The sequence below is a fragment of the Tachypleus tridentatus genome, chromosome 1 (genome assembly GCF_004210375.1).
Source record: "Tachypleus tridentatus isolate NWPU-2018 chromosome 1, ASM421037v1, whole genome shotgun sequence".
In the NCBI taxonomy this organism is placed as follows: domain Eukaryota; kingdom Metazoa; phylum Arthropoda; class Merostomata; order Xiphosura; family Limulidae; genus Tachypleus; species Tachypleus tridentatus.
In genome coordinates this window covers 98,259,162-98,271,959 of record NC_134825.1, presented here as the reverse complement: position 1 = coordinate 98,271,959, position 12,798 = coordinate 98,259,162, and the positions used below count along the sequence as shown (strand labels likewise).

The 12,798-nt window shown below is 32.0% G+C and overlaps 1 protein-coding gene across 3 annotated transcripts in view; it reads right to left on the bottom strand.

The window, feature by feature from the left end:
• The window catches only part of Sirt6 (sirtuin 6), a 31,173-nt gene extending 22,205 nt beyond the window's left edge, over positions 1 to 8,968 (bottom strand). The window contains exons 1-4 of one of the 3 annotated variants that reach the window (XM_076514262.1): positions 8,869 to 8,967; positions 8,452 to 8,518; positions 3,750 to 3,877; positions 3,307 to 3,549 (exon numbers count right to left, since the gene is read on the bottom strand). In XM_076514262.1, the coding sequence (XP_076370377.1) occupies positions 3,307 to 3,549; positions 3,750 to 3,877; positions 8,452 to 8,517 (437 nt within the window). In that variant the 5' untranslated portion in view covers position 8,518; positions 8,869 to 8,967. Of the gene's footprint in view, positions 1 to 3,306; positions 3,550 to 3,749; positions 3,878 to 8,451; positions 8,519 to 8,868 lie in introns of all 3 variants that reach the window. The other 2 variants (XM_076514252.1, XM_076514271.1) reach the window with 2 other exon arrangements.
• Between the last annotated feature and the right edge of the window lie 3,830 nt (positions 8,969 to 12,798).

Sequence of the window (12,798 nt, the reverse complement as noted above, 5' to 3'; positions counted from 1 at the left end):
AAAGTTTGGAATCAAATTGTAGATTATAATTCAAACTTTCATATTATATATGAGTTAATTTCTTAATTTAAAAAAATTGTTAAAAGAACACACTTAAATATATATACTTTCATGAGTCACATGGTATGTTAAATGCAGCAAAGGTTAAAATAAGATGTTTGTGATGTCAAAATACTAAGTCTATAGTTTCATACAAATTAAGAACACAAGTTACACAACATTATCAAGCTAGAATATAAAATAAAAATCTCGTATCTTTTTATTTTGCTTAGGTACTGAATCAAACACTATGGCCTCATTCCACTCTTCCCAATTTTTGAAATGGTCCCTCACTACAATATATGACATATGAATAACCAACTGACAGCTTATTGTTTTCTCAGCCATTTTAATCTTTGAAAAGGCTACCACATTCTTTTGATCTAAGATTTCAATGAAATAGGGTGTTTCTTTAATCTTTTAACAAATCTAAATATATCTTAGTTATTAAGCCTAACAAATTATAGTGGAATTCTATGGTGTCAGTGTAGTTATTCATGATTTTTTTCTGTATTCAACTGTGTATATATATATAAACCTTAAAAAATTTTGGTATCCTCCATGTGCAAAATGTTAAAAGGCTTAGCATCTATGTCCAGCAGCAATTGAGTACAAAGGTAATAGCAAAAAGAGATGATTGTTTGCTTTACTTCTTGATTTATTGTTCTATATTTTAAGAAAACACAGCCAAGACAGGGAAGACTAAAAGTCAGTTTTATATTACTGGATACATAACATGAGTGCACATGCAGCACATCAATGCAAGTTATGTAATGTAAGGTAGGTATGACTGGAATGTCAATATAATATATATATGGAAATATATAGCATTATGAGATTTAAGCTACTAAGACTAAACATTTGCATTTCTGTGTTATAATATGTAGTCATTTTAGCATGAAAAAAGCATAAGAAAACACAGCCAAGACAGGGAAGACTAAAAGTCAGTTTTATATTACTGGATACATAACATGAGTGCACATGCAGCACATCAATGCAAGTTATGTAATGTAAGGTAGGTATGACTGGAATGTCAATATAATATATATATGGAAATATATAGCATTATGAGATTTAAGCTACTAAGACTAAACATTTGCATTTCTGTGTTATAATATGTAGTCATTTTAGCATGAAAAAAGCATAACTTATATTTACTTCCTAATTTTGTTATGATGATTGTGAGGTTGGTCAAGTTACAGACCCAATATTTTTAGAGTATAGAAAATAAAAATATAAAGTCTTACTAAAAACACATTTGAAATGTATTTAAGAGATTCTAGAGGTTAAGCAAATAATATTTGAGATTTTTGGGAAGAAGAACAGTTTTTTTAAACATCTCATGAAATCACTTTGCACTCAGTAAGGAAAGACTATTTTCACAAATAAATCTTTAATAAAAATATTTCACTAAAAAATCTGATACTTTTATAGAGAACACTTGTAATCTTTACTAAAAGTCTACCAAATTTTATGAATATACACATTGTGTATCAAAGGTTATAGTGCAAATACTTAAAGTGTGTAAATGTGTAGATGAGCTCACATACAATAAACTGAGCCTGTAGCAAAAGGGTTTATCTAGTTTCATGTTACAATTCTTTGTGGTGGTTATGAGATCTGTCAAATTAACCTAACTTCTATAGATTTAAAGAAAATAAAAAATAATGTTCTACTGAAAACAAACATTTAAAATCTATTTAGGAGGATTTATAGATTATACAAAGAAATTTGAGATTTTTAAGATGAAGAAAAGTACTTTTAACCTTAACATGAAAATCATTTATACACAAACTAGTTAAAACAAATACCTGGTAAATTCACAGATAAATATTTTTCTTACTAAAAACTGTTTTTGTTTTTTTATGGGAAAGACTTGTAATATTTACTAAAAGTTTGCCAAAGATTGTGAAGATATACATACTATATTAAAAGTTAGTAGTATCAAAAATAAAATGACTTCAAATGAGTACTATGAGGTAATGGGGTTGGTCAAATCAACAAAGCTTGTGTTAAGACAGATAGAGAAAGCAATGAATATTTACAACATTAGACACCATGGCTAGAGGACATGCTCTGTAAAAAATGAGTAATGGAATTTTTAACAGGAAATAAGAAATAGAGGAATCTTTGTGAAAAGTATATACAAGTTAGATGTTTAACAGTTCACATTGGTACATTTTAGAAACTGATTAGTCTAATACCTACTAAGACCTAAATGAATGAATAACATGAAATAAACCCATTCATCTTAGAGAAAAGCCAATCATTGTTTACTTTGTAATAGAAGACAACTTGCATTACCAATCTGAAGAAGAGGATCATGCACAAACAAGTTAACAAATAATGTACTGAAAAGTTGCAATTATCCCAATTTATGCATATACAAATCCATGAATTTGATTTTGAACAATTAGATTGTAAAATATCCACACTTAGATTTGCCAACAATTCTGTAGAAGTTCTAGTTGTCAACAATGGTAGTTCTTCAATCCATTGTTAATACACATTTGACAAACTCAAACTCCTTGTAACTTACAACTACTAAGTTTCATCTATTCAAGCAACATACTCATTTAACAATGTATAATATCTGAAATTAGAAGTAACAGAAACTACAGTAATTGAAGATTTGATTAAACTGATAGAAGCCATAACTGAGTTGTTATGAAACATACTGGAAGAGCTATAATAAGAGATATATAAAATGTAATCATGCCTGACAGTTTGTCCACAGTTACTTTGGTTAAGAATTTATTTATAGTTGTTAAAATGTTAATTAGTATAATGGAGGTGCTTATTTATGAGTAAAATACTGTGTGAAACAAGGAATTTGGTGATTCTGATGTTTGTTTCAAGATAGTTTTGATGAATTTGATGTAGATGATTGTTTGAATATATTGTATTAAACCTTATTCTGTTTTTCACCAGTTATTCTCCAAATTAATTCTTTATTCCAAACTTATATTTTATTGACTTGGTAACTTGTGAGCCAGCCTATGGCTGCATAATCTGAAATTAAATAAATTATATTTGAACTTAAATCAAAGCTAAACAAATGTCCCATAAAAACACCTATTAGAATTTAATATCTACCAAGTGCTTAACTTAATGGGTAGTATGTACGTAAACTAATCAAATATAAAATAAATGAATTATTACCCAGTAGAAAACAAAGAAAAACAGTGACCTTCAAATAATTGTACAAACACAACATTCAGCATAAACATTAGATATAAGGCTTTAACATCTACAGCAGTTACTCACCTTTGACATTGTTTACATTTATCAATAAACATGTTACCATGAAGTTCACAGAATTTGTCTTGAGGAAGACCTGAGCGCAAATGTAAGCCATCTACATTTTGGCTCACAACAAAATGAATTAATCCTAAATTCACAAATTCAACTAAAGCCATGTGTGTTTTTGTTGGAAAGGCAGAATTGAAGGAAATGTTAATTTGAGGTTTCTCTCCTTTCTGTTCTAATGTCCACACACCCTTTGGTCCTCTGTACAAAGTAAAAATGATTTGTTGATAATATTACAAAAAGAAAACTCTTAATAATATTTTATATAACTTTAGTAAAGCTAATATATTTAACCTCACTGGTTTGCAACAGGTGGATTACATACAATATACAAATCTTACAAATATCTTTAAAATACTTAAATACTGAAACAAATAACTGACAACAAATGTTAGCTGCACCTGAAATCTGGGATTCCTGATGAAGTGCTAATTCCAGCTCCAGTGTGCACAACCACATGTTCAGACTCTTGGATCCACCGGGCAAGCTGTGTGGCTTTCAAGGCAACTTTTCCTTCTGGATCATGTACCTGTTTAACATCAGAAAAATTCCTTAGTTACCTTATTAATATCAAAACAAATCAAATGCACTACAAAGAACAGCTGACAACCTAGATATATTGACTGTCACATGACAAACAATCAAATTAACAAAACTACAACTGGGCAATTAGTAGTACCTGTTAACTAAGTAACGTGTCCCAAAAAAGAAACTTTTTAGTTTTCAACCTCTTCATTATTTTAGCATGTTATTAATATTCCTATTTTTATTCACGTTGTTTTGACTTTTTTTGAAGTAATTTTCACACCACTCTTGGTTTCATTGTCACAGACCTATTCTGAAGGTTTCCATTTGCACCTTTTGTGAAAAACATTTTTCATTTTTGTAGGAGTATGAAGGTAACAAAGTAGCTTTACTTGAGTAATTTTTGTAGCATATGTTTTTAAAAATTATTGATATTTTCAAATACTTTTACTCTAACTTAAGTAATTTTCAGGAAAATTACTCATACTTTTATTCCACTACCTTTCAGTTTATACATTTTGTCACAATTCTCAAACCTCAAATTTGTGGCACACAACCAAAACACGAGGCACTTCGAAAACTTAAATCAGCCAATTTCATGCACTGTTTACATCAGCCCATTTGTAATCCCCCTAGTGACAACCCAAATGGCTAGCATCATTTTTTCCCATAGTATCTCGTGTGTGCAGAATGTTCAAGTTCAATATAATTTCTCTTGAAAATAATAGCAATCCTTGACAATATATTCATAAACTGTTCATGTTTAAATGTATTGTGAATAATTCTGTGTTCCTGTAATGTAAGCTGTATTTTGTTTCTAGACCACATGGCCTGTAACATACATATATGGTTTCAGAAAAGTACAGATAAGTGCATTTTTTATATTTATTACTCAAGTACATAATCAATACATTTTTTTTACTCTAACTTAAGTAAATTTCAGGAATGCAAGATGAAATAAGTCAGTTCTACCTAATAAGGCAACCTTTCCAATCCATCAAAGCATCTAAACCATGTACCTAGTCATAATATTTAATAAAAACTTTAACTAGTAGCACAAAACAAATTATTAAATAATTAATTCTCAAGTTTTATAACTACTGAGAGAAAATATAATTATGACAAAGAAACCCACATACTTACATACACATATTATAATAATATAGATATAATAAATCACATAGTTTTTCAAGTTTACATTCGCAACCTTTTCTTTCAACACTGAAACAGAAGAGACCCCTGCATGTAGCTTTTCCAAACCTCTAGCAATTTTAAACACCTAATTCAATCACTTGTAAAGGCAGGAAGTGAAACAGATATTCTGTTTATAGAGAATACTAGACCTAATGATGGAAGTAAAGGCAGGTTTGAAAAGTTAATAACTTAGCACCGAAAGCTCTTTCACAGCTTTAAGGATACAAATTTACAAATACAGTCATTACATTAGGTTTTCCCCATGTCAATTGCTGACAAAAATCACTTAAATGGATACAAGGATTAAATATGATATTATTAGAGATATAACAGATGAACAATTAAATTTGGTTGGTTTGCAGGACAGGATTAACAGTAGAGAAGAGATGTCTAAACACCATAGGCTTCAGCTAAATTTGTTAAAAATAATGTGTTTGAAGAAACTAAATAACTTTAGAAAAAATTGCTTAAACTAAGTTTAAGTAGTGGTGAGGAAATTTCTTGGATATAGAGGGATCATGCTATGGATATTAGGATATGAACTGAATGAATTAGTTGTTAATGATAAAGTTACAAACATTTAACTTCATATATGTAAAATTGCAAAAATTTTATATTACTGATGTATACATCAGCAAAACTGTAGTAAAACAATTAATATTATACCATCTACACAAAAGTATAAATGGTATTTTAAAATGAAAATTTCTGCAACTATATCACCCAAAATCACTAACAATATTCTACCTATCAGTCACAATTAAAACAAATAAACAGCTTGAAAATAGATTCAATAAGGGATTAATATCAGGATGCTAGAGCTCAAACTTTCCATATCCTACAATGACTCATTATCTATAGCTAGCTGTGGACATGACAGTTATTCCCAATTATAAAATAATAGAAATCTAACATCACCACCAGCCCTCAATGTCTATCAAATATATCAAATAAACTCCAACTTTAGCTTGTTTTCTTAATACATAGTTCTTATAAAACATGAATATGCAATTATAATATTACAATTGATATCATAAACTACAAATCCATTTCAGTAATTCTGCTACCCCAACCTCTTCCCTCACCAACAGCCTAATCTTTCAACCTGACATAGTTAAACAGTCAGAGCTAAGTTGCTTATAGATTTTTCATTAACATTTTATACACCAGGATTCTCTAAAAAAATTACTATTTCGAGTAAGAAATAATTGCATTCAAATTGTAAAATATGTACTTTCTGATGAATTATAAAATATATTATAATTTTAATACTTTCAAAATTACTTAGACATTAAATGAAAATATATTTTAATAGCTCTACATTATACATAAAGTGCTTTTATTACAGACTATTAAATACCTTTTCATCTGTGAGTTTATTTTTCCTTTTAATGTCACCACATTATTTGTAAAGAGCTGTCACAATATGGAAAATTAAATTCTCTTTTCATATCAATTATGTCAAACTGCATTTTTCTAAAAAGCTAATACCTGAAATTGTGCTTTGTAAATCAAAGTCAAGTTCAGAACCAATTTTAGAGAGTTTAAATTCTAGACTATTTGTTGATATTAAGTCCTCAAAGTAACAAAAAGGAAACAAATTTATCAGGACTTGTTACTTTGTTCATAATAAATTTAATAAAAATAGAAATACAAGTTAGCCATATATGATGAGAAATTAGTTCCTTGAAGTAATGCCAATTACCTATGATGCAATACAGCTAATTGTGAAATACACACAAGTCTGTACAGTACTGTGCAAATGTGTTAGTACAAAGTAAAAAATAAGATTTCATGCTACTTTTAAAGAACAATAGAAGGTAAATCACAGGTAAAACATTAAAATGTTACTAATCTTCATATTTAGTATAACAGCAACTCAATGAAAGTGCCTGAGTTCAGCAAACAGTTGATACTGTGTGTATCTTTTGGCTTTAATAACTGCAAAGAGTCTTTCAGGCATTCTTGCAACATATTTAATCAAAATGTCCTTTCAGATTTTATTTCAATTGTCTCTAGCACACTCCCATAAAGTTTCTTTTAAAGTAACTTTCGATTTGTCAAGTTTATGATCTTTCAAATCTCAGATCTCCTCAACTGGGTTGAAGCTGGGGCTTTGTGGAGGCCATTGCATCATTTAAATTACTCCAGTAACTTCTTTCTTTCTACATTGGTTGGATGAGTGTTTGGGATCATTATCTTCTTGTTAGTAGAATCCTTTACCAATAAGATACAAACTACTAGGTATACAATGATGGTACTTGGAGTGGTGCATTATTCTGTCTTTTTTTTTTTGAACCACTTTGAACCAAGTATTCCAAATTTGGACTCATCTATTCTCAACATTCTTGAGGATATTTGGAAATCAAAGTAAATGTTTTTAATTGGATACTTTTCTTGTCATTTGTTATATGGTAATTTATCTCATGCTTCAGATTAGCGATAGTCTTCCTTTTGTACCGAAGGCTACATAAACAAAGATACTTGACATTGCTATAATTGAGTTTAGGTATTCTGCCTCTTCCTTTACTGTGTTTAAATTAACCTGTCTCAGTCTCACAATCTAGAATGTACTTGACACTCTTTGAGGAGCATTTCAAGTTTACTGCAAAGTGTCAGAGTCCAACCAGCATCACATGAATCTTCTGTGCAAACTTTCTACTTTACTGATAATTTTCTCTATACTTTTTGGGCTGTGGCATGACAACAAAACTTATTATATAGTGCTGAATACTGTTTTTATAAAGGTGTATTTATGGAGTGTTATTAAATCGATTTCTTCTAGCATACACCAATACCATATGCAAGCTCCTTGCTACCTTCTCTCTGTATGGAGTACCACAACAGTTATTACACACTAAAATTAAAAAAAAAAACATAAAAATAGTCCTTATTCAAATATTTATCAGGCTTTCCCTTAAATCAATTGCATCCACCACACACAAAGGTAATCCATTCCAAAAGCCAACTATCCTGTCAAAAAATAAAGCTATCTTAACTAAATCTGAATATAATTTGTCAAGTAAATATAGAATATAAAGATGTTATGAAATTCTATCCTTTCTTGTTAGTATTAACTAATTATAATTTACATACTTTTTAACCTATATAACTATATGCTTCTTTAATTTCCATCTTTCTTTTTTTTGTAAATATCAATCAATATTTGTGTCTACTTACTGCGATAAAGCCTTTTAAAAAATAATAAATTGTAAAAATAGTACCTAGACAACAATACAGGCTAGGATAAACAAGACTAAACAAAAGTAAGTCCTGTCTAAATTGGATTTAAAATTTTCGAGCACATCATGAACCCCATGCCACATTTGTAATATAACTATTATACAAAATCAAAGTTTCTTCCAGTATTATTGTTTTACATACCTCGGGTATTCCACATATTCCTTTATCTTCGTACTGTGACAAACCATCTGCATAATTGCAAGACATACTAAAAAATAATATTGATATAATTGTTTTAGTGTTACTCTTATGCTATTTGTATTTGTAGCTTAAACGTTTTTGGTTTTCTTATAGTGAATAAAATATAATTCCCTTCTTTCGCATTTGACATAGAAGAGTACAAGAAACAAAAAAAAAATGATAAGTCTTTGTAAAGTCTTTACATTTAAAAAGTATTAAAAAACAATTGATTGTGAAATTACAAAAATACATTTCAAAATAATAACTACTGCAGCTTTTCGGTAAAGCATTATCTGCAATTTGAAACTATGGTTGAGTATTATTTAACGTCATAATTTTATGTGTATATCATATTCTAATAACCTTTAAAGCACGTACTTTTAAAATAAAAACCAGAACTCCATCTTTTCAAAAATCGGAAAGAAAGATAATTTCAATAGCAGTGCCCTCTGTAAGTTTGTTTTGAAGACTAAGGGCAAGAATGTTTGGTGTGAAGGGGTTTCGAACCCGTGACAATCAAATTACGAAACAAGTTTTCAATGACGAGAAACACACTTGAAATAAAAATATTTCTCGGAGCGGCTGGTATGGATATTAAGACTTTTATTTATAAACAGTTTTTTTTTGTGTTTGTTTGTTTTGGAATTTCGCACAAAGCTACTCGAGGGCTATCTGTGCTAGTCGTCCCTAATTTAACAGTGTAAGACTAGAGGGAAGGCAGCTAGTCATCACCACCCACCGCCAACTCTTGGGCTACTCTTTTACCAACGAATAGTGGGATTGACTGTCACATTATACACCCCCATGGCTGGGAGGGCGAGCATGTTTAGCGCGACGCGGGCGCGAACCCGCGACCCTCGGATTACGAGTCGCACGCCTTACGCGCTTGGCCATGCCAGGCCAGTTGTTGTTGCAAGGGCAATCATTTCCTTCAGTGCGAAGATTGAGAAGGAAATGGAAGTGGTTTCCCTTGAACCAGGAATTTTTACAGGTGTATTGGAACTCAAGGAACTGAAAGGAAGAAATATGACACCAATTGAAAGATTCTATTGTCTAACCATTAATAGAATGTCTATCAAAACTGAAATTTAGTATGAGTTTAACACTAGCTGTATTCGAGGAGATGTCACTTTTCCAGTTCACGAAGGTACTGCTACACATGTTCTAGTTTTCACGTTCGGTGGCATAAGTACATGGTGGAAACAACCAGCAGCTTATCACTTAACTGGGAATGCTGTTAAAGGTTCTAGATTGTTTGTTTGTTTTGTGTTTGAATTTCGCGCAAAGCTACACGAGGGCTATCAACGCTAGCCGTCCCTAATTTAGTAGTGTAACTCTTGTGTTAATCATTTAGGAACGAATAGTAGGAATGACCGTTACGTTATAACGCCCCCACGGCTGAAAGAGCGAACATGTTTGGTGTGACATGGATTCGAACTCACGACTCTCGAGTGCTTTACCCATCTGGCCATACAGAGCCTATTCTAGATATGGATAGTTTTGAAAGAGTTTTGTGGGTATGTTTTGGCGTGGTCTGTTGTAAAAATGGTCACATAGCAAATAAAATTTCATATCCATGTCAATCTACAGAGTTTCTTTATTTTCTATGTTCCTCGTGTCATTACGAATATGAAAAGTGAAAGTCTTAGTAATTTGGTAACTTTACCTAATAATATTTTTTAAAGGTTTCAACTTTTTTATAACAGTGTAAATGTCGAACGTGTTGGATCTTTGGCACCGTTCCAAGAGCATAAAGATTTAAAATTTGCCCCTAGATTACTCTTAATCTAGCTCAGTTTAATAAAAAAAAAAGGTGTCACACGCCATGGCCATTTTCCGTAATTGTGTAAGCTCAGGCCAAAACGAACTTGTTCAGTGAGAGAGCTATAATTTATCATAGCTGTCTATGATCTGGTAAATCGATATCTGTAATAAATAGTTTCACATTATGTTAAGTCGCCACCTTGTAATGGAGTTAAATTAACATAACCCTGAGGCTTATATGAAAGCAATATCTCACTTTGATTTGTTTATTTGTTTGTTTTGAATTTCGCACAAAGCTACTCGAGGGCTATCTGTGCTAGCCGTCCCTAATTTAGCAGTGTAAGACCAGAGGGAAGGCAGCTAGTCATCACCACCCATCACCAACTCTTGGGCTACTCTTTTACTACCGAATAGTGGGATTGACCGTGACATTATAACGCCCCCACAGCTGATTGGGCGAGCATGTTTGGCGCGACGGGGTTGGGAACCCGCGATCCTCAGATTGCAAGTCGCACGCCTTAACACACTTGGCCATGCTGAGCCTAAGGTCAATGGAAACTAATTCAAATTAATCCATACTTGACATTCAGAAAGAACTCCTCAAACGTGGGTTTTCACTTAGTGATAACTTTATGTTTTTCTCAAGATTATCTTTGAAATTTCTTTGGTTGTGTTAGAAGCAAAAATCCAATTCTAGTTGCTCTGGAGTTAAAAACATTCTCTAAATGTTTTTACTGTCTTGCAGTACTTAAAAACACCTACATCAGGCAGTTATTAAGAAGATGAGGGAGAGTACCCTGCCGAATTCGTCAACTAGAGATCATCCAATAGAGATTGAATTAACAGGGGGATAAAAAAAATCAATAAAGCTTTCGTTGATTTTTTTCTAACCCCTCCTTAACCGAGGATGAACTTAAAAACCTTTCATACATAGAAAACTACTACGTAAATAAAATTGTAAGACCTTGACTACAATGAAACTTCAAAATTGGCAAAACTGTAATTCCAGTAGGTCCACCTTGTTAAAAGAGTACAAAGTTGAATGTCTTACTGATGTAACATTGTTGTTTCGCTGTTTTGAAGAAAGCTGAATTAGTTTTCAGAGCAACTCAGGACCATTTTGGCATAGATAGGAACTCGAAACAAATTGTTGTTGAAGAGACCGCAAGTGAAACTTCTGAAATAGGCTTTTCATCATATAATTCTATCAAATGAAACCTTTCATCCTCTTATTTTGGGGCAAGGTTGCACATTCATATCAAGAACAAGCTGAAATTCGAACAAATGGATTATAAAAGAGGAATCAGGTGCTGAACTTGAAAGTAAAATCTGTGTATTAAGATTACTGGTGAAAATACTAAAATAATTCAACTTAAAGAGTTAGCTACCAACAGTCAGTGGTGTTTCATTTCATGTCTATTAACTTCAAACAGCCATACAGCCTGAGATTAGTTTATGTCATTAGTACTTCAGATACAAGTATGGTTATGGTATGAGAAAAAATAAGGACTGAGGATTTTAATTCCTTCATCATATGTTTTGTGTTAAAAGTCCTGGCTCATCTCATCTAGGCTTAAAGAGGTTTAAAGCAGTATTTGCTTCTCAGTTAAAATCCATAACATTTCCAGCTTGTTACCGCTTCTATCTGACACATGCTGTGTATTTCAACAAGGCTTCGTTAAAATCAAATAGCTTATAGGTTTCTTATTACTGAGTTTGTGTTAGCAATCAGTAAACTTTGCCAAAAATGCAAGTATCAATACGGATGACATTCGGAGATAACGTTCATTTTCTAGTCTGAAATAGCAATTTTTCCAAGTTTTCGACTTGGATTGTAATCTTCTGTATGCAACAACCTTACTTGCCAAACTCATTACTTAATTTTGTTCCAAAATCCCATTTAAGTGTCATGGTGTTAAGTTCTGTTGTTGAATCTGGGTTGGAGAAAGCTATAATTCCACTATCTACAGCTTTAAATAAGCATCAAACTCTTAGTTTGGGTTTGTTATATCTTCTGAAAGAAAGCAATCCTTCAAATTGTTTGGGACACCCCCCCCCACAAAGAAAAGTAGTTAAACAAAGCAAAATTTTACGGATCATATTGCATAATAGTTTCTCAAAATATGCATAGTAAGTTAATAATAACACCATTAGATTCCATGGCTTGGAGTTAAGAAGCAGTGATGTAGCTACAGAAGTGGGAGAAGTTTTCCGGTTAATAAGCGTTAATCACAATAATAACTTCTGAGGCTTATAGTATAACGACTGTAGCGGACCAATATTATTTACTATTTCTTGGAGCGGTCCGGCATGGCCAAGCGTGTTAAGGCGTGCGACTCGTAATCTGAGGGTAGCGGGTTCGCATCCCCGTCGCGCCAAACATGCTCGCCTTTTCAGCCGTGGGGGCGTTATAATGTGACGGTCAATCCCACTATTAGTTGGTAAAGGAGTAGCCCAAGAGTTGGCGGTGGGTGGTGATGACTAGTTGCCTTCCTTCTAGTCTTACACTGCTAAATTAGGGACGGCTAGCACAGATAGCCCTCG